Source organism: Aptenodytes forsteri, unplaced genomic scaffold, assembly GCF_000699145.1.
Source record: "Aptenodytes forsteri isolate BGI_AS27 unplaced genomic scaffold, ASM69914v1 Scaffold16, whole genome shotgun sequence".
Taxonomy (NCBI): Eukaryota; Metazoa; Chordata; class Aves; order Sphenisciformes; family Spheniscidae; genus Aptenodytes; species Aptenodytes forsteri.
In genome coordinates this window covers 551,838-574,341 of record NW_008794753.1, presented here as the reverse complement: position 1 = coordinate 574,341, position 22,504 = coordinate 551,838, and the positions used below count along the sequence as shown (strand labels likewise).

Below are 22,504 nucleotides of genomic sequence, written 5' to 3'. Positions count from 1 at the left end.
TGGGGGTGGGGAAAAAATAAGGGGGGGTGGGGGTTTTGGGGGGGGGGGGGGGGGGGGGTGTTGACTGGCTGCTTTTGCAATAAACTGAGTGAAAAGCTGCGACTTTACAGAAGCAGCTGGTTCTCCTCTCCTGGACTATGGCCTCTCATGTACTGCTGAGAGTCTCTTCCACGCAAGAGAGACTAGTTTCTCTTAAGACGTGGAAAAATCAGCAAAGTGCCTGTCTTTGAAACACAGGTAGTTAATTTAGTGTGAAAGGAGAGTAAATTCCTGGTGCAGGTGAGAGACGTCTGTTAAAAATGTAGCTTGCCACTTCTCTTTGCAGATGACGATTCGTGGGACCTAGTCACTTGCTTCTGCATGAAGCCTTTCGCTGGGCGGCCGATGATTGAGTGTAACGAGTGCCACACCTGGATCCACCTCTCCTGCGCTAAAATCCGCAAGTCAAACGTCCCAGAGGTCTACATATGCCAGAAGTGCCGGGACTCCAAGTTTGACATTCGCCGTTCAAACCGCTCCCGGACGGGCTCGCGCAGGCGCTTTCTGGACTAGGGGAGGGAGGCGCGTGCTGGTGCGCTGCTTGGGCAGGCGGGCGAGCGAGCCGCAGATGCCGGCCAGGAGGCTGGGGAGAGCTCCCCCGAACTGCTGCTGCTCAGGCTGAAGGGCTGCCCGGCTGGCCTGCGCTAACAGGGACGAGGAATCGCCAAGTCGTGGGCAGCCGGGGCTGGAAGAGGCTGACTGGACAAAACTGCTGCTAGATACCGATTAGCTCAAGGGACAGACTAAGCTCTCTGGGTTCGGTGGGGTTTTGTCCGGTTACAACTATGAATTGGGTGATGTCTGGGGAATGTATAATACTTTTGCCACGTATGTTTTCTCATCCCATCAGGAAACTGCAAACCTTCTCTGTGCTAGGAAACTCCTCCTCCTCCAAAGAAGGAGGAGGAGGAAATCTGTGTGAAAAGTCTGAAAAGTAAATGGCCATGTGTTTTAATTTTAATGTAATATTATACCTGCCCATTTGTCCGTATATATCAATCTTAGATATTCTAAGGCTCCATAGGAGTGAGCATCAATGCATACTGACCTCTGCGCGATCTGCCTCCTCTTCAGCTGGCCCAGGCAGTAGGGGAGTTCTGTGATTTGGCATCGTTCAAGTGAAAACGGGACTTCTTCCTGCGCCGAGGCACCGGCGCATTTAAAGGAAGAGAGCAGCCCTTTTTCTGGACAGGCAGCGCTGGGGATTAGCGACATCGGATTTCTTCCTAGAAGGTCTCTTCTTACAGTGATTTTTCGTGACTCTGTTTTGCATGATCGGCTCAAATGTGTGTATGGGGGGATACCGTTTGCTCCGTTTCCCGGCCCTTCGTTAAACTCTAAGGTGCTGTTTTAAGAAGACAATGACTCGCCCTTTTCTCAGCCCAGAATTCAAACGTGGACTGTAAAAAGGGCCGTAGTAAACTTAGAACCTGGCAGGTCTGGTTTGGGATTTGATCATTTCCATCCGAGTACTACAGCTGAGTTGACTTGTTTCTGCTGTTTGTTTTTTGAGACTGGATTTGTAATCAAAAAACCAGAATCTTTAACCTATTGGTTGCAAATTATACAGATAAAAGCAAATGCAGGCTATGCAGCTAGCAAGATGAAGTGCAATGAAGATCCATCTGGTGCAGGGGAGGACAGGAGCGTGCCGAGGCTGACACTGCAGTCCCTCGACAGGACTTCTGGGTCCTTAGCCCGAGGAAAACCTGTTCAGAAACATGACAGGGAGTTGAGGCTCGTACGCCAGGCCACCGAGAAGGCGGTGTTGTTCCTCAATGACCAAACAGAGCGAGCCATATGTATCGCACAAATTCTGTTTACGTTTCAAGGTATTTCTCTGAAGTTCTGCCTGATGAACAATGTGTGCTCTGTCTGGTGAGACCATGAGGCAAGGGGAGTCACTGGCTGGTACCACGGCCAAAGCGAGACTAGCCGTACTGGTAGGAATAACGTAGGGCCCACGTTAGTCCTGCAGATACACCGCGTTAGACCACCGCCTTATCTGACTACTGGCTTATCAGGAGATGCGTCCTGGTGATGACCCGCAGGTCTTTCCAGTGCATAGAGACAGGTACCCTCCTTCAGACATCTGACGTGGGGCTGCCAAAGCTTCAGGCAGACAGTCCAGCACTGCAGTGCCCTGGGGCTCCGCCGCGTGGGACGCAGGGGTGTGAAAGGTCTGCCGGCCTGGGTCAGGATGACGGAGCTGCACGACGGTGCAACTGTTCTTCAGTCCTGCTTCTTTATAAAAACCCTGTTCCACCGAGCTGCAGCAACTGACTCTGGGTTCTGAAAACCAGCTCCAGCTTCTGTAAAATCTTAAGACCATGACCGTGGTATGCTGCCTTCCAGAAGCTATGCGGAACCACCGAGGAGTTTGCCAAAGACTTGCCCCCAACGGCTGCCTGACTGTTCTTTGCAGCCAGAAAAATAACCAAAGTTCTCAAATGCTGCCATTTCACTCTGCAAACAGAAAGGCTTTGGAAGATCCCGCTCGCAAGCTGCGTAAGGGCTGGACCTGCTCTGAAAATTGGTATCTCTGTGTTTACAGCGTGTCTGCAATTGAACTGGACCTCCGTGGAACGCGTTCCTGAAGCTTTTATGGGAGAAATGGCGAACTGCCGAGCGAACTGCCTCTTTTTCACAGAGGTTCGATACTAATCAATGTGACTGACTCTTGTTCTGTACCTTTTCAGATTTATCTCAATAGATGGTGTCTGACAAGTCCAGCACATTACAATATCAGCAGAGAGAAAAAAGAAAAAAAAAAGTAACATCTCCATTCTTTTAGTTCATCACTTTCAGCCATGTATAATTATAGTTTAATTCAGAACTTTATTTTTTCATTAAAACTGTTTTAATGAACCATGTTTTTTTCTTAAATGTGAAACAAGTGAACAATGATTTTGTTTTATTCCAAACTCAGGAGTCTGCTGTTATGATTTACCGGTGTGTAAAGTGGTTGTGCCAGGTGGCAGCAAGACTTGACACTTCGAGTGCTCTTCCCTAAACGATACACAAAGTCAGGTACGGATAAGAAGTGCTGCAAACATATATTTCATGTGCTGACAGGTATCCCCACCTCTCTTTGTAGCAGTTGCTCCTTGCCCAGCCTCTGCTGTCAGTAAGGTAAATTGTGGTGGAGCCCTGTCGCTGGTACAGGGACGAGCACGGGGCAGGGTGGAGCGATGGGAGGCAGGCAATGCCTGCTGCTGCAGAAGCCCAGAGTGGCTGAAGGCAGCCAGGACACTGACAGGGACCCGCCGAAAGGCGTGAAGGCTGGCGCGAGCCTGCGGGGAGACGGCTTGGGTCAGGATGCTTACAGTATCGGCAGCGTGCAGTCCTAGCAGGGGGCCTTCGTGGAGAGCGCCTGAAAGGCAGGCTTAGTGTGTGGAAGCTGGGCGCGGGGCAGGGCAAATCACGCCAGGTGAGACTGCTGGTGACCCCATGCCTGTCCCACTTGCCTGAGAGCCAGGTCCCTGCGGGACCGGGCACTGCAGCCTCAGAAACAGACCTTGGGCTGTGCTGCAACTGCCTCACAAAGACTGGCCTGCTCAGCCAGACCCAAACCAAAACCCCTTTAAACCCTCTGGGAGCTGTGCTGAAGGAGAGCTCCTTCCCTCCCACCCCTGCCGCACTGCAGGGCAGGACTGAGGACCCCAAAGCACCAAAGGGATGCTGGTGCCTTGGTGCCACCCCTCAGCCACAACCTTGAAGGCACTGCTGCTCAGCCAGCTGCGTTCAAAGCAGCAGCCTTAACACCTTGGCAAACTTAAAAGATGGCTCAACTCTTTGGAAATGGCACTGGATCATATTAGAAGCTAAGCTCTGGTTGCTTATAGCTTCTATTTTAATTCTATTTGTAATTTTGTATTATATAGAGTGATAAAAAGAAGTCCCAGAGGAGTTGTAGCTGTAAAATGGCAGCTTCTCATGGCGCAGAAACAGTGGTGTTGAAAGTAGCGGTTTCTCAAGCGGGGCTATTCTTACAGTCTCTTTAAAACTTTGCACTGATAGAAAATAAGGAAGAGAGGAGGAGGAGATGGGCTGGAGTAAGTATTCAGCAGGAGAGACCGACCCAATACCTAGCTCCAAGGGAGGAGATGGACAGGACGGGCAGCGGACTCCACCATGTGGACACAATTCAGCAACTCTTGACAATGACAAACACTGCAGGGAAGCAAAAATGGAGCTCGCTCATTAACTACTGCAGAGAAGGACCTGCTGCAGCAGCCTCATGGATGGGGAAGGGCGCTTGCAGTACTTGAAAGGAGGGGAGAAGCATGAGTCCGAATCCTTGGTGGGCTGATCTGGCAGGAAAAAACAAGCTATATATTTTTCATGATGTTTAGCCAGGGAACAGGGCAAGGCCTGTGTCGGTATTAATCGTGAGGGATTTTACTTTAACGAGAGTCGCAAATTCAAATGTTCAAAGAAGTACAAAGTTAAGGTTCATCTTTCCCTTGCACAAACTTCCTTGCAATTAGAGAGAAAGATAATTCTGAGGTGCGGGGGGAAGGCAGGAGAACTGAGTCAGTTCTCTAATGAGAACACAGCTGTGATTAAGAGGAAAGCATCTGCTTGACTCCAAGCCCTGGCCAGGCGGCTGAGCTGTCTTCAGGTATGAACCTACTGGTTGAGTTGCACGGGAGGAGGTTTAGACCGTTTTTACAGCAGAACTGGTGCCTGGAGCTCTGGCTCCTTGTAGCCTTTCACTGGCTGGGCCACCCTGGGACACGGTTGTCAAAGACGAGAGCACGCGCAGGAAGACAAGGGAGGACTCTAAAAAGTAAATCCTAAACCTGTATCTCCACCTCAAGAAGTTCCAGTTTAAAGGCTCTGGCTGAAAAGACTAGCCTGTGTTCCCAGATCCTCATTAAGGTATTTTTAAGCATTTGCTGGGTCAATTAGAGACAGATGTGTCACCTCACGTTTTAAAGTTCGCACCCAAGGATGCTATCCTGTTACAGGTTTTAACTGCTGGAGTAGAAACAATGCACTCTGCCTCTCAGAAATGTTATTTTTCAAGTGTAGCAATACCACGGGACATCTTGAAGTATTGAAGCAGTTTTTAGAATCGCATCGCTATTTCTCTACACTTTAATGTAGACAATAGGCAAGAAAACACTTCCATGACAGCAGAAACTATCTCAGGAAATTGTCAGAGATGAGGAGAATTGTTTTATTGTGCAATTTTTTTTCCACGAAAACACTCCTTGGTGTCATTGCTCTGCTGGATACAGGGCTATGCTAAGATTCTTCTTTGTAATGAGCAGTAAATGTGTTGTCACTATTTTGCACTCGCTTATGCAAAACTTAATTCTCAGTACTCCTCCTAGGAGTATTCTTCCACATCCTAGTCGCTACAGACTGGCTCTCACTCTTGACCATACACTTCATGCAGTGACAAGACATGAAAAAGGAATTTCTGGTGGAGATTTCTGCCCAGTTCAACTAGTTACAGACACAAGCAATCAAAAGAGGTCAATAAGCAGGATGTGACAGACGTTGCAGTTACATTTACAAAACTTGCGACCCTTGCTATTCAGGAGTTTATTTGCAAGAGTGTCCTACAGATGCAAAGGGAACATGGGCTGCTTTTCAGCTGAATATAATTTATTGCACATTTTACATTTAATTTCAGATCAACAGAACACTGGTTGTAAGTGAAGTAAAATCCTGCACCAGGAGCTGGTCACAACTGAAGAGTTTTGTTTTTAATAAAAATAAGCAAACACCCCTTAATTGTATGAACTTGGTTTTTTAGAGGGGATGGAGCATCTCTTTCAGACTGGCTCAAATAAGTCTGCTTTTGGAAATCTAATTCTCCTGTTACAATGACTTGAGCAAAGAGAACCACAGTTGCACAGAAAAAGGGGCCAGGTACGTGTCAGGAAATGATTTACGGTACTTGTTGTCAAGCAACAATGCACTGCCAAGATAGGTTCTTTTTTCCCCCCCTCTGTCTCTCACATGTAAGCAACGAAGGCTGTTCTAGGACTCACCAAGAGCAGAACTGTGACTGAGAAACAGCCATGATTATTCCTTTTCTCTAAGAAAAAGCCTGGGTAGTGTTGACGTATGCAGTGCATAGTAGATACTGTAAGGCTGCCGTTTCCATCTGCTGTGTCACTAGAACTGCCCTTTCTGCTGGTAAATCACTGGCATGGCTTCTATGCAAGATTAATCCAATGGATTTATGTCATAACTGATGCTTTTTAGAAAGGGCAGCTGAATTTCACATTTTCAGCTCTTCACCCGTTTGGCATCTCTCCTCACTTTGGTCTGGTTTACTTGTATAAACTACGTTCCTCTTTTTCCTAGAAATAAATTAGATGGGAAGAGATAGTTGCAGCATCAGAATCAAATGCAATTAATTGCTGTCCTTCTCCCCCACTTGCTTTCCTCTTTTCTTGAAAACCTTGATAGTACATGGTTCTAGGTGGCAGAAGAATTAATAAGACTATTATACCCCATGTCCTTGTCTGGAATAGCAGTGTTTGAAATGAACAGCTGGATGGATTCATGCTGAAGAGGTCCATGTTACTACAAAAGGCAAAGAACTTCATTTCAAACATACTTGTTCTTAACAAGTACGTTTCAAATACAGATTTGAGACGGAAAACAATCTCTGTCCTCTTTCCAACAAAAGGATTTACACAGAGGCCTTACAGGAAGTGGCCAAAGAACTTAACTTCCCCTCAGGAGCAGAAGAAGGTATGTTACCTACCCCTGGAAGTATGTGGAGAAGTGAGAGCAACAGGTCTTCTTCCCTGCTCAGTGCAAGAAGATATATGTGAGACCGCACAAACGGACTGTGGCCAAATCGCAGCAGGAAAGACACGGCTGCATGACGGGTGGTGCTCAGTGCCCGCTCACACAACCTCAGCAGAAAGCACTGCGCGTTCAGAGTCACGTTGCTTTATTGGTTACTGAGCCACAATTCAGAGAAGTATTGCCTTGGAGCCACCTGTAGAAGCAGGTTCTCTCATTTTGTCTCCTAAGATAACTGGTAGGACACCACCTGCTATATGGATAGTAAAAATAAAAATGTCTCTGTTCAAACTTGCAGCGTCCAGGGGAAGGTTTTGCAGTTTCTGTTGACCCAGGTACCGTAACAGACGCGCACACTCTCACCAGGTTAGCCATCTGCATCGATTCTGTGAGCTGTTGGATGAGAACAATAAATAGATACACGCCACTTCTGTCGGACAAGACACATCCTAGCTTGAAATTACCACTGTACCAGGGAGAGAGAGGAACATTTCTGGCTGCTAATTGAACACAATTCATGTACACCTCCAATGTACTTATGGAAGCTTTGTAAGTTGGATATGCCTCTTAAATTGGGCCAGGGAGCTGGTCTAGAGTAAACACGAGGTTTGCACCCTTTAGCCAACTCCCCAGATGGACAGGGGTACCAGTAAAACTTGTCACTAGCAGATACCGGTTTCACAAAATTATTCTGGCAGAGAAAATGTTTTGGCAGATAGATAAATGGGGATGAGGAAGAAATCTGGCTCAGACCTCCACCTTGCCTTCATATGTTCAAATTCAGTCCTTAAAAGTCAATCCAATGCTGTGAATTGCCCGGCAGGGACACCAGCAGCTGTAGGAGGCCTCTGCTTCTAACTCCAGTTAGATATATAAGGTTAGATGGTATAAACAGCTGCAGTGGTGCTGGTGAGCTCTTTTAGGTCACGCTCCAGAGGCATATCATGGTCAGTCCATTTCAGTAACCCCAGTTCTGAACCCCAGAACCCCAGTTCTGTGTGCTTCGCCACACAGAGCTGAAGCAATCCTTTACTGGTTCCTGAAGGAAGAAGCAGGGCGGTCCTTGCTACTTACATTGCTTTGGTATCCTAAGGGCCTCATTGTCAGCTGACATCACTTGGTGCAGAACTCCTCGGAACTGATAAAGCACTTTCAAACTCTTCTCCTCACCCACGCAGGGGTCGTAGAAACCCGGCAGGCCAGCCTTGAACCAGAGAAGGACAGACTGAGCATCAGGGAATGGACTTTCACAGCTCTTCAACTGACCAAAAACATTTATTAATGCCAGAACGAGCTGTCATTAAAAAACAGAAAGGAGTTTTGTTGCCAATGAGATGAGACGAGAAGCTAAGGAATCGCCTACCCAGTGGCAAGTTCTAAATGCAGAAAAGAGCGAATCAGGGGGGTGGGAAGTTTCTGGTGTACAGCCCCAAAGTCTGTAACACGTGCTGTCCCACACTGCAAACACGGAGACACTGTTTCTTTGGCACTGGAAATGTCCAGAGAAACAGAAGTTCCTGGAGGTTCATAACACTTGGTATGTAAATGGCTTCTGTAAATTGATCTAGAGTCACTAGCTTCAAGTGCACTGGAGAAATCCCCAGCTAGGACAGCATACATTCAATCGAAATTCTGAGTCACATATTTGAGCTCTTAAGTCTGGGCTTTGACAGAACAGCTACGTACCTTGGATGCCTCTGTAAGGATGAGTTTAGAGTCTTTCACCAAGCACTGCAGGGGCACAGTCACATCTATTACTTTCACCTTCTCATTCTTCCTGCTGTTGTCATTAACAAACTTCCCATACCAGGCGTTCACTACAATCAAACCTGCATTTCACATGAAATCACAGATGTGATGAAAGGCTTCCCACCGACAGCTAGGCAGACACTGATGAAAAGACCATCCCGGCGTCTTCTCTTGCTTTCAATTGTATTTAAATTTTCCCTGCCTGGACCCATACTTCTCAAGAGAGAAGAACATTTCTACTTGGGTGTTTGTTAGCAATCTTCAGCACTAGGACAGAATGACATGACTTCAGTGCCACACTGATGTGACAGTCCAAGTGGATGTCAGTCCACTTTGGAACATTCTCTTGGAAATTGCTAGCAAACATCAGAATTCTGATTTTCATTATGATCCAGGAGCAAACCGTGTAAGCTAGAGATCAGTGAAACCTAAACTTCAGACTACAATTTTTGCACATATTTATACACACACCTCTCTTTTGTAAAGAGGTGAATCCAGACTATTGTCTTCACCCTGTTTGATCCACCTCACAGCATGTCCCAAGATAACATCCAGTGGATCCCTACTAAGCCCAGGCACCAGAAGCCGAATCATAATGGAACTTCCCCACTATATGTGCAACAGCAGTTACGCTGTGCTTCATTAGGGGTGGAAATGAAGAAACAATACCTTGCATTTCTCCCCCTCAACCACCCAGCCTTTGTATTGTTCCTTCCTCTCTCCAATTTTATGGAACAAGTAAATGGTGGTGTAATCTTTACCCATTCTGGCTTCCTCTGCTTCAATTATCCTCTGGACAGACTCTTGCATTAACCGGACCTGTCACAACACAAGGGGCAGAGCAAAAATCAAGCAGTGTCAGACACTGTGTCCAAAAGAGGAAAGCCCAGAGTGGAAACAGCTTCCTTTAACTAAGGGGGATTAGTTACGGGAAAGACTTACCGCAGCTTCAGCCTCCTGCTTCTTCCGAAGGATGTCGCTGGCTGTACTCTCCCTTTGCTTCTCCAGCTCTCTGGCATAAGGAAGTCAGCATCACATCAGGTCTACACAGCGGATGGGATTCAGCCACAAAGTGGCAGATGTCTACTTACCCCCCCCAATTACAAATGACCCACAACCTCACACAAATGAGCTCGGTTTTAAGGTTCTTCCCCACCTTTCAATATATTTTTGTAGGCTTCCAGAATTCAGTAGTATTGATGATGTAGTGAACCACAGTGCCTCAGCTGGATATCCCAGCCTTTGCACCAGGCTCCCAGAAGCACTTGAGTGGGACTTCCCAGCTCTGAATTTAAAACACAGTCTTGCGAGCTCACCTCTCCTTTTGTGCCCTGAGGTAGGGTTTGATGATAAGCCTATGCATGGCGAAGTAGATAACTAGAGGTCCCACAGTGGCATAGAATACAGCACTGGGAAGCAGCTGATCTGTTAGGTGGACAGGGAAGAAGTAGGTCTGGCTAGCCCTATTCAACCTGGAACAAAAAAAGAACAGAGTGACAGGTAAGAAGAAACGCAGTTTAATGTGCTTGATTAAGAACACTTAGCAGCAGCATATGCTGCTGAACAACTGCTGAACCAAAGGAGAGATGAATGATGAGCTCAAAAACGTGAAAATCTGATAAACCGAAACAAGACAACAGTAAGACAGACAGCTGAGAGCCCAGACTTTTATGTAGCAGACACCTTTTGTGATAGTACCTGGCCATTCTAAAGTGGTTTTTTAATCTTAGGAGAATTTATTTGGTCATTAATTTCACCAAGGAAAGGGACCAACATCATCATCAAGAGAAAAGAAAATACTTATAGAGAAGTTCTGTGTTCACAACACCGGCACGTGCCTTCAAGGAAGGAGTACATTAATATTTTTCTGATGCTTATAGTAATATTTATTCTAGAAAACAAATGTTTTCTTGGGATGGAGGTCTTCACGTCTTTACAGTTTCTGCATCCTGGCACGCCCTCTGCTGGCACCAATGCAAAGTGCACTACAGTATATGAACCCTGAAAGGGTTCTGTCCCTCTTTGTGAACTGCATCTTATTAATAATATCATCACCTGTATTAGTTAACGATAATTCACTAATTCAAGTATATACCTGTGTACAGGGTTATAAAAACGGAATGCAATTAAATCCATTTCTACTAATAATATTTTCGGAAATCTTCCATCCACTTACCATAATGCTCCAAACCTTACTTTAAGCTGTATTTTCAGAATATTTTGATGCACACACAGACTAGTCCTGAAAGACGTGGCTCATGCTCAGAGTAACACTGGCAGAAGGCACACACCGCTTCCAATGGGCACCACTAGTATTAGAGGTGAGGGCAGCTGCAACCTTTCATAGTGATATATCAATATACCTGTATTGCCCTAAGACTGGGACCTTCCCACCTGAATACTGGAAATAGAATAATACAGGTTCTGGTCAGCCTCTGCAATCTAGAGTTGTAATCTTGAACTGACTTGATTTTCAGAGACACTCCTTGGGGAACACCAACACTGACGGTGGCTCCTAAAATGCTGTGCCTGGAAATCTTCCTCTCTGCTCCATACTCCACTATGGTCCCAAAGAAACCCGCCCTAGAACGACAGAACCAAAAACTGGTAAGACAGGGAAGACTCTTGAATTTCTCTTTACTGAATCCTGTAATTCCCCAACAAGTAAAACATGGAAATACATCTGTGTGCAGCTGATGTTGGCCACTGGAAGATTGACGGTGTATCTACAAGGTGAGATTAGCCTTTTCAGCTTGTAAAGTAGTAAACAGACCACAAGAACTTCTGGCTTTCTTATTGGTGATGATATAGAGATATCACACACAAGTATTTTAAGTTCCACTTATCTGAAGAGGCACACAGAGCTAAGCCTCCAAGACATTCACTTCAGCATTTACCAGATTTAATTAATGAAAAGCAGATTCCAAAAGACCACAGAAGCATTTGATTTGCGTGGAACCTGGAGGCCTACAACAGCAGGAGAGGAGAGATTCTTCAGGCTGTGAGCAATACGAATTTCCTCTTGCACACTTACTTGAGAGAACCTTTCACTCGTGTTTGATCCTCATCCTGAAACTTATGCTGATAACTGACCATCATGAAAGAATGGGGGATTCCCAGCTGAAATACAAGAGGCACAAATGTATGAAAACGTACCCTCAGCCACCACTCAATGTTCTCCCAAATTTCCTTTCTTATCCTTTAAGTGGCACGGAAAACATAGCAATGCTTGCCACTTACTTGTCACAGCCTGGAATATCTGCAGTCTGTGTTGTGCATCCTGATCCTAATCTGAGCTGATCTACATCAGATATGACAATGTTGGGTGCAAAGTGTTGTGCTCTGCCAAATGCAGCTGGTTACCTACGTTACATGTTTGTACGAGATGGTATCAACTGCTCCGTTATCCTCTAGTCCCAAGCCAAAATACTACTGGGACGGAAAAGCTGAGGCACTTCTCTCCCATGGGGTGGTATCACTGTCCCCTGCGTACAGCAACAGGACTCTCACCTGTAATGCCACAGTGAAATGGCTGGTTTTTGTATCCCGGACAATACTAGTGTTCATGGCTGACTGGATGCCCCACCGCCACTGTAAGTACCCCATCGTGTTCTTGTCGAGGTTGCGGGCTAGGACCGTGGTGAGGCCTGGGCGGATCCCACGGGACGAAAACTGCAGGGCACAGTTTGTAGTGATGAAACTAGGAGAAATAAGGAAAGCCTCATCAGTGATAAAACACAGGCTCCCAGATGGCCTCAAATTCCTTCTTTCCCAGGAGCCTTGCGGAATATGCAGAGACTATCCTGCAAAGAGCATGATGCCTGAGGGTTTCAGGAAAAACTCAAAACTAATTTAGACTGTACTGACCACAGCACTGCCCAGAAGAGCAGGGTCATGCCCTAATTTATTGGTCTGTGCCACAACACTGCAGACAACGCAGCAGGCTACCTTTCAGCCTTTGCCCTTCTTGCCCTAGGCAGATAAAGTCCTGGTCTTCTGTAGAGGCAGCACACTTGGCTGCTAGAAGGTAGCAGCCCTGCTATTTAATAATCCTCACGCATCAGCTCCAAAAAACAGCATTAAAGGACTCTACAGGGAACAAGATCCCTGTATAAGCTCTGAGGAATGGCATATTTACTAAATTAGAAAATACAAAAAGAAGGAAGTCTACACGTGCACCTACAATGCTCTAACGTACGCCCTCAATCACAACCCTTACCTTGAACTCTCCTTTGCAACTTGAGACCTCTATTTATTTTTAAACAGACACCACACTAGTGGCAAATTTGGCATTATTTCCCTAAAATATGACATATCATCTCCTCTTTTGCTGTCAGAAACTCTGTCTCACACATGGAAACCCCAGAAGATCTCCCCAATTTTTTGTTCTGTTCCCAGAGCAAACTTCTGTTGCTCTGATTGTGAGATCACGCCTCAAGTATCACAAATTCATGAGAAGATCAAATACAAATCTAAGGATGTGGAACACAGACCTTTCTTAAACTGGAAGTATGAAAATGAAGGATATCAACATACAAAAAGAATACATACATTTTGATCAGTACTAAAGCACGACCTTAAGTCTAAAGAAGAAATACCTTATTTTGTAGGATAGAAAACAAATCCAGAATTAACATGGAAGAGAATTCAAGCCGTTTAGTTCCTTAATGTGGAATATTAACCACTAGACCATTTTTCTAATATTTACCATCTTGGTGTAAGATTACGGAATATCTTCAGACCGAAGAGAGGTCCCTGAAGGTCTCCTGCTCCAAACTCCAACTGTTTAAATGCACGATGCCAAATTGTTAGAAGAAAACACCTTTTACAACAGTGACAAAACACTTCACAAGCATCATTTACATCACAGACATTTTGCACATCTGAGTAACATTTACCACGTATTTCAGCATCCTCTCTTTTCTGCTAGTTTTGCATTCAGAATAAGAGGTGTCTCACTGAGCAGGGTCCTCATGAGTAAAACAAAGCCAGTTTCGTAGTGCTACAGGCTACTACTACTAGCGCCTGCTCTGGTTGCTCCAGTGAAAATGGAGAAAACATCTCCATCACAGCCCCACAATGGCAAACAGCAGGGCCTGGCTGCAGCCCTCTGAGGATAAGAGTCCTTCTCAGGACAGCCTCACAGTAATGTTGTCAGCAGTTCTGCTGCTGCACCGTCTCAGCATCTGCAAAACGCGCCTGCTGCTTCATCCATTAGTCTGGGTGACCTCCAGGGCTGCTATTCAATGTTCATTTGGTGCTGTTCAGTCTCATTATTGGAAGCAGTTCTTAGACTTGACACTTTTCATGACAAAACCTGCAAAAGCAGTTCCTACTACATCTGCATCTCCCAAGTAAGTTTATTACATGGTTTTTTTAAAAGTCTTTTAGTCAACTGACTCATGACAATATCCGCAAGCTCCTGTATTACCAATATTACAAAATCCTGATGCAAATCAAATGCCTCCAGTCTATGAATTCTCAAACGAGAGGAAAACTCCCATTTCTCACAAGCTGAGGAAACAGGTTAGCAGTAGCCAGTGTGCAAAAAGGAAGGCGCAGAAAGCAGCCACCTGCCAGCCATAGCAGCGATGCCACGAGCATCTCAAACAAAGCCACTGGTCTAGCGAGGCACAGCTTTCAGGTGGTAACATGAGACCTTCCAGCTACTTAGATCATACCTGCCTGGGGGTCAAACTATTTTCCCCCATAACTTCTTCCTTTGTGAGCAGAGCAGTTTTTGAAGCGAAGGCAAACTATCATGCTGCCTTAAGGTGCATGCTCACAGCCTCCGGAAGGCACCTGGGAGGCTTCAGACAGTGAAATTAGAAAGGCCCTGGAGACAACAGGTAACAATTCTGTCAGCATAAGTGAAGTCCAAAATGCACAGCCAAATGGAAACGGGAAACAATTAAGAAAAAACAAGGTTTGGCCATCCCTTTTTCTCAAATTCCTTTGAGAATTCCTTTTTCTACATTCTACAGAATGTAGAAAATGAGAGATGAAACAGAGCTAAAGTTCCCTAAAGAAAATAAACACTAGGTAACTAATCCAAGCAGGCTGAAATAGACTGGATATAAAAAATGTGTAACAGCTAGTACTCTTACCTCTCCCCATCCCTTGGCAGAAGTCACTCGTCTCAGAGCAAGATTAATCGATCCACCTCCATTCCCATTCTGGGTGGAAAGGTTACCAGACAGTATTGCTGTGTCCGTGGCAGTCAGTGGTGCCTGAAAAATGAATATATTTTTACCAATTACTCTGATCCCAATTCACACATTTAACACATGTTCTTCAAGGACATAATCATGACCTGCAGAGACTGTAAGCACAGAGAGACAGGTAACACTCCAGTTGACTCCTTGTCATCCACTAAGCCCAGGTGTTTGAACCAGATATGGCCACACTTGCTCTAAATTTTGTAGTCAAAGATCAAGTATGGCAAAAAATGAGATAATTCTTACAGTACCAGACATTTGTGACACTTGCAAACCCTTCTAATCTCACTAGCAGACTAAATTTCTTCAACTCTCTGGAACAGAGGAAACACTCCCCCTTCTTTTCTTTACCCACATCCTCAAAACTGGGCGCCATTCGTTTTCATACACTACTCCATGTTCAGTGAGAACTAGACACCTGTTTTCAATCACGATTGAGCCTCCCCACTAGCAGGAAGGCAGGACCACTGTAGCCTACAAACCAGTCGCACAAACGCATGCTGTACAGTCAACACGCAGTCCTGCTGGAACTGAGCTTCCTCTTCCCGCCCACGCTGGTAATCGCATCCTTCCATAAATCGAGATGAGAGCCCCCTGAGCAGTGTTTCATTTTCCATTGCTTTGCACTGTAGTGCCTCATTAGCTCAGGCCCTGCTCCACACCAGCAGCAGTGTCTGCCTTCCTTACCTCAATGGACTGGGATATGTGCATTTTGTTTATCTCAATCTGGGGAAAGCTGCTCCCAGGCACATCTTCGTATTCTTCGTCGTAACGATCAAAGAGGTCAGTGGCATCTATTCCAACACTAATAGTTCCCTAAGGAATGACAAGTGAAACAAGTACTTAGCATTAACAGACATCCAACATATAGAGGCCAAATGGCTAAACCATTCTTGTATATGATTACATTTTTTTGCAGTTTTTTCTTGTTCTGCAATTACCTTTTCCACTCTAAAATGCATTTCTCACACATTCAAGACAAACAAAAATGAATTATTACAATATGCTAAAACAACAATACAAATCATAAAATAAACTGGATAAAAGACAGTTTTTCAGCAGAAGTGCAACTCGCAATACTAGTAGGTAATTTTTCTATTGTGACACATTACAGAATGTGTCACAATAGAATGTGTCAATTCTACACAGGTAGAACACTTTTACACAGCAGGTTTCTTCTTCCCCCGCAACTGATTCTGCTCTGTCAGTACTTTAAAGTTGAAATAACATATTTTAGAAATTGATTTTCTTCAATGGAACTTTGCCGGAAATCCTCTAAATGCTTTCTTCTTATGAGTTATCTGAAACAACTTAGTTTTGAGCTGCATCATTCACTTGCAATTAACCTTGTTAGTCAAAAATTTGGGGTTTTTTTCCTAGTTTATATCTTGTAATCAGAAGAAAAGCTTGACAAAGATAGACTTTTAGCAAGTGGTAAATATTTCCTTTCTCAGACCACAGAAAAACTTATTCCTACAAAAAACTAGGCCACAGCTAAATAGTCTGGCTACCTGCTGCTGTGCTCACTCAGACTAACTACAAGAGTGGGTTTATTTGAAACGGGCACGATTAGATCCTTGTCTGGGTCATATAACTTCAAGAGGCTTTGGAAACCTTCCCTATAGACCTATTAAACAGCATTCCAGCTCATATAAAATGTACCAGTTGCAATAAAAAAAAACCCCAAACCCCCCTGTGCACAAGCACAGAATGAACTCTGAGCAATTTGTATAAAGAAACTCAATAGCTAGGTAGGTGCAAAAACCACTCACACAGAGTCCAAGTACGGATGGAATAAATTCCTATTTCAATCTGAGTGAGCATTTTTCCTTGCTCACTCCACTCTAATCAAATGCTGAACCATAAATATAGGAAGACTTGCAGAGTTTGACAGGACTCAAAACTTCTCTCTGGTTTGCCTCCCAACTATTTATTTGCTGTGGAGATTCCCAACCTCTTCTCAATATTTATTTTCTGATTTCTTACGCAGCAAAAACTGGATAAATATTTTAACTCAGGAAGGTGCAATTATTTCCAGGAGAACTCTGGAACAGGGGCTGTGCCCCAACTGTTTACAAATTACTCTTGGCAGGCCGGTGAATTTCAAAGCAATTACGCTCATCGTTCTGTTTGTGGCAGCACCAATAATGAGCTCCCGACCTTTATGCGGAAGACTACTTTTCAGGAACCATCTGCAAAGTCACCTTCAAGGGATCTCCTCTCCAGACGCTACAGCTTCTTCAGTTTCAGCCCTCTCCTATGTTGTGCTGTTCCTTGAAACAAGGCCAAAATAAGAGTGAAGCAAGGCAAAACCGCCAACTGCCTAGGAAGCAGCGCAGCACTGCGCTGCTGCTCCAGCCCTCTGGAAAGACACGGAGTAGAACAGCCAAAGGGAAACAGAAAGTGCCAACTCCACTCAATGAAATTCCAGCAAATGCACTCCAGAGTGGCCGATCAAACATGTCTAAATACAGGTGAGCATTTATTTTAACAAAAGAGAGAACTATTTCCATTTTTCCCTGATGCTCTTCAATTCAAGGAAGCGTAAAACCCAAGATCTTTCATAACAGAGGCAGGATGGAAAGAAGGGTTTTCCATGTGGACCGCCACATTCAGCGCAGAACCTTTGCCAGACTGCAACTTTAAATTCCAAGTTAAACATTTTTAAACAAGGGATATCATGCTGAGTAGTAAGCATGCTGAATTTGAATGGCAAAAAGACAGAAAATTGCATTTTTTCAACTCAGACCAGAATATAAGCAGCAGTAAAGCTTTCTCAAGAACTTGCACTAAAAAAAACCCACTGAAAAACATCTTACTATACTATCTTTATTCATTCTGCAATGCTTGTACTCTTTGTAAAGATGCACCAAGGTCCACACCCATTCCTGAAATTCATTGCACCTTCTTTCTTTCAATCATACTCAAAACCTTATGATTTCCTTTTTCACACCTATGAATTTTAGAACAAATATCCCTCCCAATGAAAAAAGGAAAACACCTGAACCTATCCATGAAAATCCACAAGACCCATTCAGAGGAAAGGAGCATCTCCGTTCCCTCCCCACCTTCTCAGCAGTTCTTCTATTTAGCTGCCTTTCGCTGAAGCGAGCGGTAGACTCCGTGCAGACATTGCACCTCCCGCCAAGCAGGTGAAGTCACCCTCAGAGGTCTATAGATCCTGGCAAGGAAACTGGCTCAGGCGCAAGCACAGGAAAAGCAGCAGATGGTAAAGTTAAAAATATTCCCAGAGAACGACAGCACCCCCTATGCCACCGGATAATACGAGAGGGACCGCTTCTGCTCACAACTCCCCATCAGCCACCTGCTCAGACCATTGGAAATGAAAAAGCCCTCCCCAAAGAAAGAGCAGCAGGGAAAAGCTGTAAAGCTCTGCTCAGAAGTCGGTGGTGCACGCATGCAACAGGCTGCAAAGCGCACCAGCTCAGCAGGGCAGGAAGCCGGGGAGCGGCACTACAGAACCATCAGAGTTGTTATCTGGTATCATCTTTTAAAATGACCTTTATTTGCCATCCTGCGAATACGAAACAGACTTTACTGATGGAATTAAGAGGTGCGCCAGAGAAGAATATACTCCCTCCTCGCCTTTTTTCTTAGGGATATACCTTCTGGAAGGTGACATATGGAAGCTGTGCAAGACTAAGCCTTGAGGGACCTGCAGTTCTTAGATGTTGACCTTCCGCAGCAGGAAAATAACGGGGTTTAATTTCTCCTAACAGGAAGCAGTTCTTCTCAAATCAAGTAATGAACTTTTCAACCCTTCTGCACATATTTGAAAGCAGAAACAAAGCTCTAAAAGCAAATAATAGACTCAATTCGAAACCTGCCAAATTGCCTACATCTGGTTATTGCTCAACATTTCTGGTTAAAATGCTTTATTTTGCTGGAACCGTTTTATAGAACTGACAAAATGTTGGAAATTCTAAAATAACTTGCGTTCATGTATGAAATGATCACAGCTGTGCTACCTAATTCCACGGGAACACTGCCTGGAGAGACATTTCTATGGGCTGCCAATCAGCAATTGCTGTAAACACCCAGATGGCTAATTTTATCACAGGACACAGAGGCTGAGGCTTACAACGCAGCTCCGCTTTTTACTGCTCACAGCCACGGCGAGGCGCCCAGATAAAATGTCAAATTCCTAAAGTCACAGAGAAGCATGAGGTGGAGATAACCATGCCCCTCTCTGAGAATACCCTTCTGACCCCAGTCACTCTCATCTCCAGCAGAGACAGTTCGACTTGCCCGTTTTGTGGCACCCAGAAATCCCTTCCTGCCTGCAATAATGTTGTCAGCAGATATTCACATAACACCTTACGCTTATTTACCCTTCCAGTACAAACAAGTTCTTAGTATCTGTGCACTATCCACAACAGCCTGGTGATCTGTATTAGTCGATTTGCTTTGCTAAGACCAGTGCAGATCCAAAGTCTGTGCCGAGGTGAATATCTCAAAACATCTCAGATGTACATTTTTCCGATACAGTTCTAAGCATTACTGTACTCACACTTCTGTCCACTCAGAAAACACTGTGATTTTAAACTGCTGACCATGAAAACACCAGCAACCTTCAAAAACAACAGTAATAGTAGTTAATCAACTGGTAGTTTGTTTCTTGGGTTATGCAAGTTATGCTGCAACACTTTAGGAGCCCATGCGTGAACACCACGACACAGGAGACCTCCTCTTTCAAAGCCACCAAAAGAGTACAGCCACCTGTGCTTCAGGATGCAGAATCTGTGTTGACTGCAAGCCTCCAGCGAGAGCTCTAGGGATACCCAGTTTTCCACCAAGAATAGAAGTATTTATAAATAAAACAAAAACTGATGTCTCATAAAAGTTTATTTATTCAAGACGGAGAAAGTTTGTCTACACAGATATCTGCACGGTTACCTTGGGGTAGACAGCGGAAAATTAAGGCTTCCCTACCATGGACCACTTCTATACTGCACAGAAGAAATGGATTTCCAACACATTTCAAAAAATAGGTACAAAATGGTTTCTGATAGCTTAAGCAAAAAAACTCAAGAAAAATACAGATACAGGTAAACTAAAGTATCAACACATTTGGTGAGTGTAGATGCAGCTCTTGGATAATGTTATTCATTGCATGAGAACCAAGATTTTTGTGATTCAACAAGCTTTGAAACCTCAGTCAGTGACAATCCTGACAAAACCTGGGTTTGCCTAGCGTACTTATCAAGCCAAGAGCCAGCAAAGCCATTAGCATTCTAAACTATCAGAGTATTCCAGTCACAGCAGGTGACAGAGGAAGCAGCGGTCGATCGTTATTTCCACCTCTCCCTGCCATCCCAGCACTACCATAAGAACATCATCCTCAACATGGTATTCTTGATCATCTCTGAAAAGCCAAGATTCAGCTGCGAGGTGGGTCATTTAGTTTATGGCTGCTCAAACAGACTGAGAGATGGGAATGGAATACTCAATGATTCTCATCCTGAGAGTGCGATCAAGCTTTCCTAAAACAGGCACTAACTGTGAAACTGGCAAGACCCCAATCCTGTTCAGGTCGATTTTGCTCACTGTGCTGCAGCCAGAAGAGTTCTGCTACCCAGCTGGTTTGGTAGCTGCCTCGCATTTTTCACTGGTTTCAAAGCTGCTTTTGAATATCTCCCTGCATTGTTGTGACACTACAGCAGTGTCGAAGGGAAAACGTGTCAGGTAACTGCAGGGAGTTTCATTTTATTTTGAATACTTAGAAAGAAATCATAAACATTTGTGTTAGGTCTGTTTTCTTGAAATTGCTGAAAGAGATATTTTGCTCCTACATGTTTCAATGAAAAAAAGAACTTTCAATAGAGGATTACTGTTCAAAGAATTAGCTGTTTTCCCTACATTGTCCAGAGAAACTGCGTATTCAAAAAAGGAAAAGTAACTCACTAAGTGTAGATACCTAAGGGGTTATTTACTGTAGCCCCTCATCTAGGCTCATCACACGTTGCATATTTGTAATAATTCACGGATTCACTCTTGAGACTAGGATGAAGTCTTTGTTTACCTTTGGATTAGTTCGCTGCTGCAGTCTTCTCTCCTCCCTCTCTCTCTGCAAACGCTCAAATTCTTCCCTGATTTCAGCTGGAGTTCTCTTCCTTTCCACAACCTGCTCACAGAGAAATTAAAAACAAAAGATTACCAGAAAGAGGATGTTCAGGGTATTGCATTGCTGATGGGATGGAGATCCACTGACCTGGTACGCTCTAACACGCTGCCCCTGCTGCTGCTGTAAGCCACTCTGCACGAATTTCAATACTCAGAGTTTGGAAGCAAACACCTGGGCCAGATCAAATGGCAGGCATGAGAGAAAACCCCATGCTTTGAGAGAAGGGAAAACGCTCTTGTTATTTCTATTCCCTTGACAAAACCAGGGCAAATAGCTTTCAAACCACAAGTACAAGATACGGCAGCGCAGCTGTTACCAACAGCTATACATTAACTTCTCTACTAGGTGTAGACACAAAAATGAGAACGACTGAAAGTTTCTGGCCTGAGGTAAACTGATTAAGTGAGAGCTTTGTGATTTTAGACTATGCTGATTCACATCTGCTTACTTTACATGGCTCAGAGAATGAGGGTTTTAAACAGGTATGGCTCAAGGTATGGATAGAAAGAGTATTGGATTTGGCTTTTCAAAATAAGATCAAGTCTGCCACAAGCAGCTCAAAAATGTCTGTTACACACTGCCACTGCTCCACTTTTCTTGCTACTAACTCCAAACTTGACCTTGGTACTGACCTGACCCAATACAATACGATTCTGCAGCAAGCAGTGTAGTGCAATCAACTAAGACTGGCAGAGGCTAGCAAGGGGACTTAACGACAGCAAAGCCAGGAATGGACAAGTTCTTTTTCAAAGCCCAAAAAACCAAACCAACAACAAAAAACCAAACCCCCCAAAAGCACAGAAAGAAAAAGTAATTTCAAACTCAGAGGCTAGCTGATGCTGAAAAAAAAGTTTCAGATGAAAAAGATAAGACTAGATGGGCAATAACAACGCATTTGTCTCAGGCAAAGATGTTGCCTGTCACGGTAATATCCTATTAGGGAACTCTGAATGTCAGGTTTATTGTTCTCTTCTCAAGTGAAAAACCTAAGTATTCTTTGAAAATCCATCATGGTGTTTCAGCAGAGAGAGACAGAAATAACTAAACAAGGATGCCTTCAAAAAAACAGGCATTTATCACCATCAAGGTGTCAGTGCAGCTCGATTAAACAAGAATGTCAGATAAAGGTGGGTTTAGCCAATTCCACTGGCCATAAGGTGCTAAATTTCTCACCTCCCATCCTTCCATTTCCAGTCCTCTCCTCCCATATATGTCATAGATGGCTCTGGTCTGTGGATCACTAAGCACTGCAAGTTAAAATCAAAAAAGGGGAGAACTCAGTTTTTGGTCTTCTCCTCAAATTTCAGACCAACACACTAGTGTTATTTGCAATTCAGGCACAGATCCTGGAAAGATGTTGTTTTACAGTTGCATCCATTTTTTACATTAACTGCCTTTAACCTTTTCACATGCTATATTAACAGGACACACTGACTTTTCCCCCCCAACAAATTCCTTTTTTTTTTTTTTTTCTTTTTTTAAACATGGGTTTCACAGTCCCATCCGGAGCTGGAGGTTTTTTTCCATAACATTTGCTGTCCCAGGGCCACTCACGGGAGAAAATGATTTTTTTTAT

At 44.4% G+C, this 22,504-nt stretch overlaps 2 protein-coding genes across 4 annotated transcripts in view; one reads left to right on the top strand and one right to left on the bottom strand.

Annotated features, from left to right (window-relative positions):
- Window positions 1-2,926, top strand: part of PHF13 (PHD finger protein 13) — a 4,043-nt gene extending 1,117 nt beyond the window's left edge. Inside the window, exon 3 of the mRNA XM_009274206.2 lies at window positions 326-2,926. Within this exon, the coding sequence (XP_009272481.1) occupies window positions 326-552 (227 nt within the window). The 3' untranslated portion in view covers window positions 553-2,926. The remainder of the gene's footprint in view (window positions 1-325) is intronic.
- Window positions 2,927-5,581: 2,655 nt separating this feature from the next.
- The window catches only part of DNAJC11 (DnaJ heat shock protein family (Hsp40) member C11), a 19,171-nt gene continuing 2,248 nt past the window's right edge, over window positions 5,582-22,504 (bottom strand). The window contains exons 2-16 of one of the 3 annotated variants that reach the window (XR_657327.1): window positions 22,102-22,175; window positions 20,827-20,928; window positions 15,471-15,599; window positions 14,673-14,795; window positions 13,274-13,347; window positions 12,076-12,265; window positions 11,600-11,685; window positions 11,032-11,148; window positions 9,882-10,037; window positions 9,508-9,577; window positions 9,327-9,384; window positions 8,503-8,645; window positions 7,891-8,020; window positions 6,773-7,209; window positions 5,582-6,362 (exon numbers count right to left, since the gene is read on the bottom strand). Coding sequence is in view for 2 of the 3 variants with exons in the window: in XM_009274105.1 (XP_009272380.1) it covers window positions 7,184-7,209; window positions 7,891-8,020; window positions 8,503-8,645; window positions 9,327-9,384; window positions 9,508-9,577; window positions 9,882-10,037; window positions 11,032-11,148; window positions 11,600-11,685; window positions 12,076-12,265; window positions 13,274-13,347; window positions 14,673-14,795; window positions 15,471-15,599; window positions 20,827-20,928; window positions 22,102-22,175 (1,478 nt within the window). In the remaining variant the exon portion in view is untranslated. Of the gene's footprint in view, window positions 7,210-7,890; window positions 8,021-8,502; window positions 8,646-9,326; window positions 9,385-9,507; window positions 9,578-9,881; window positions 10,038-11,031; window positions 11,149-11,599; window positions 11,686-12,075; window positions 12,266-13,273; window positions 13,348-14,672; window positions 14,796-15,470; window positions 15,600-20,826; window positions 20,929-22,101; window positions 22,176-22,504 lie in introns of all 3 variants that reach the window. The other 2 variants (XM_009274105.1, XM_019470745.1) reach the window with 2 other exon arrangements.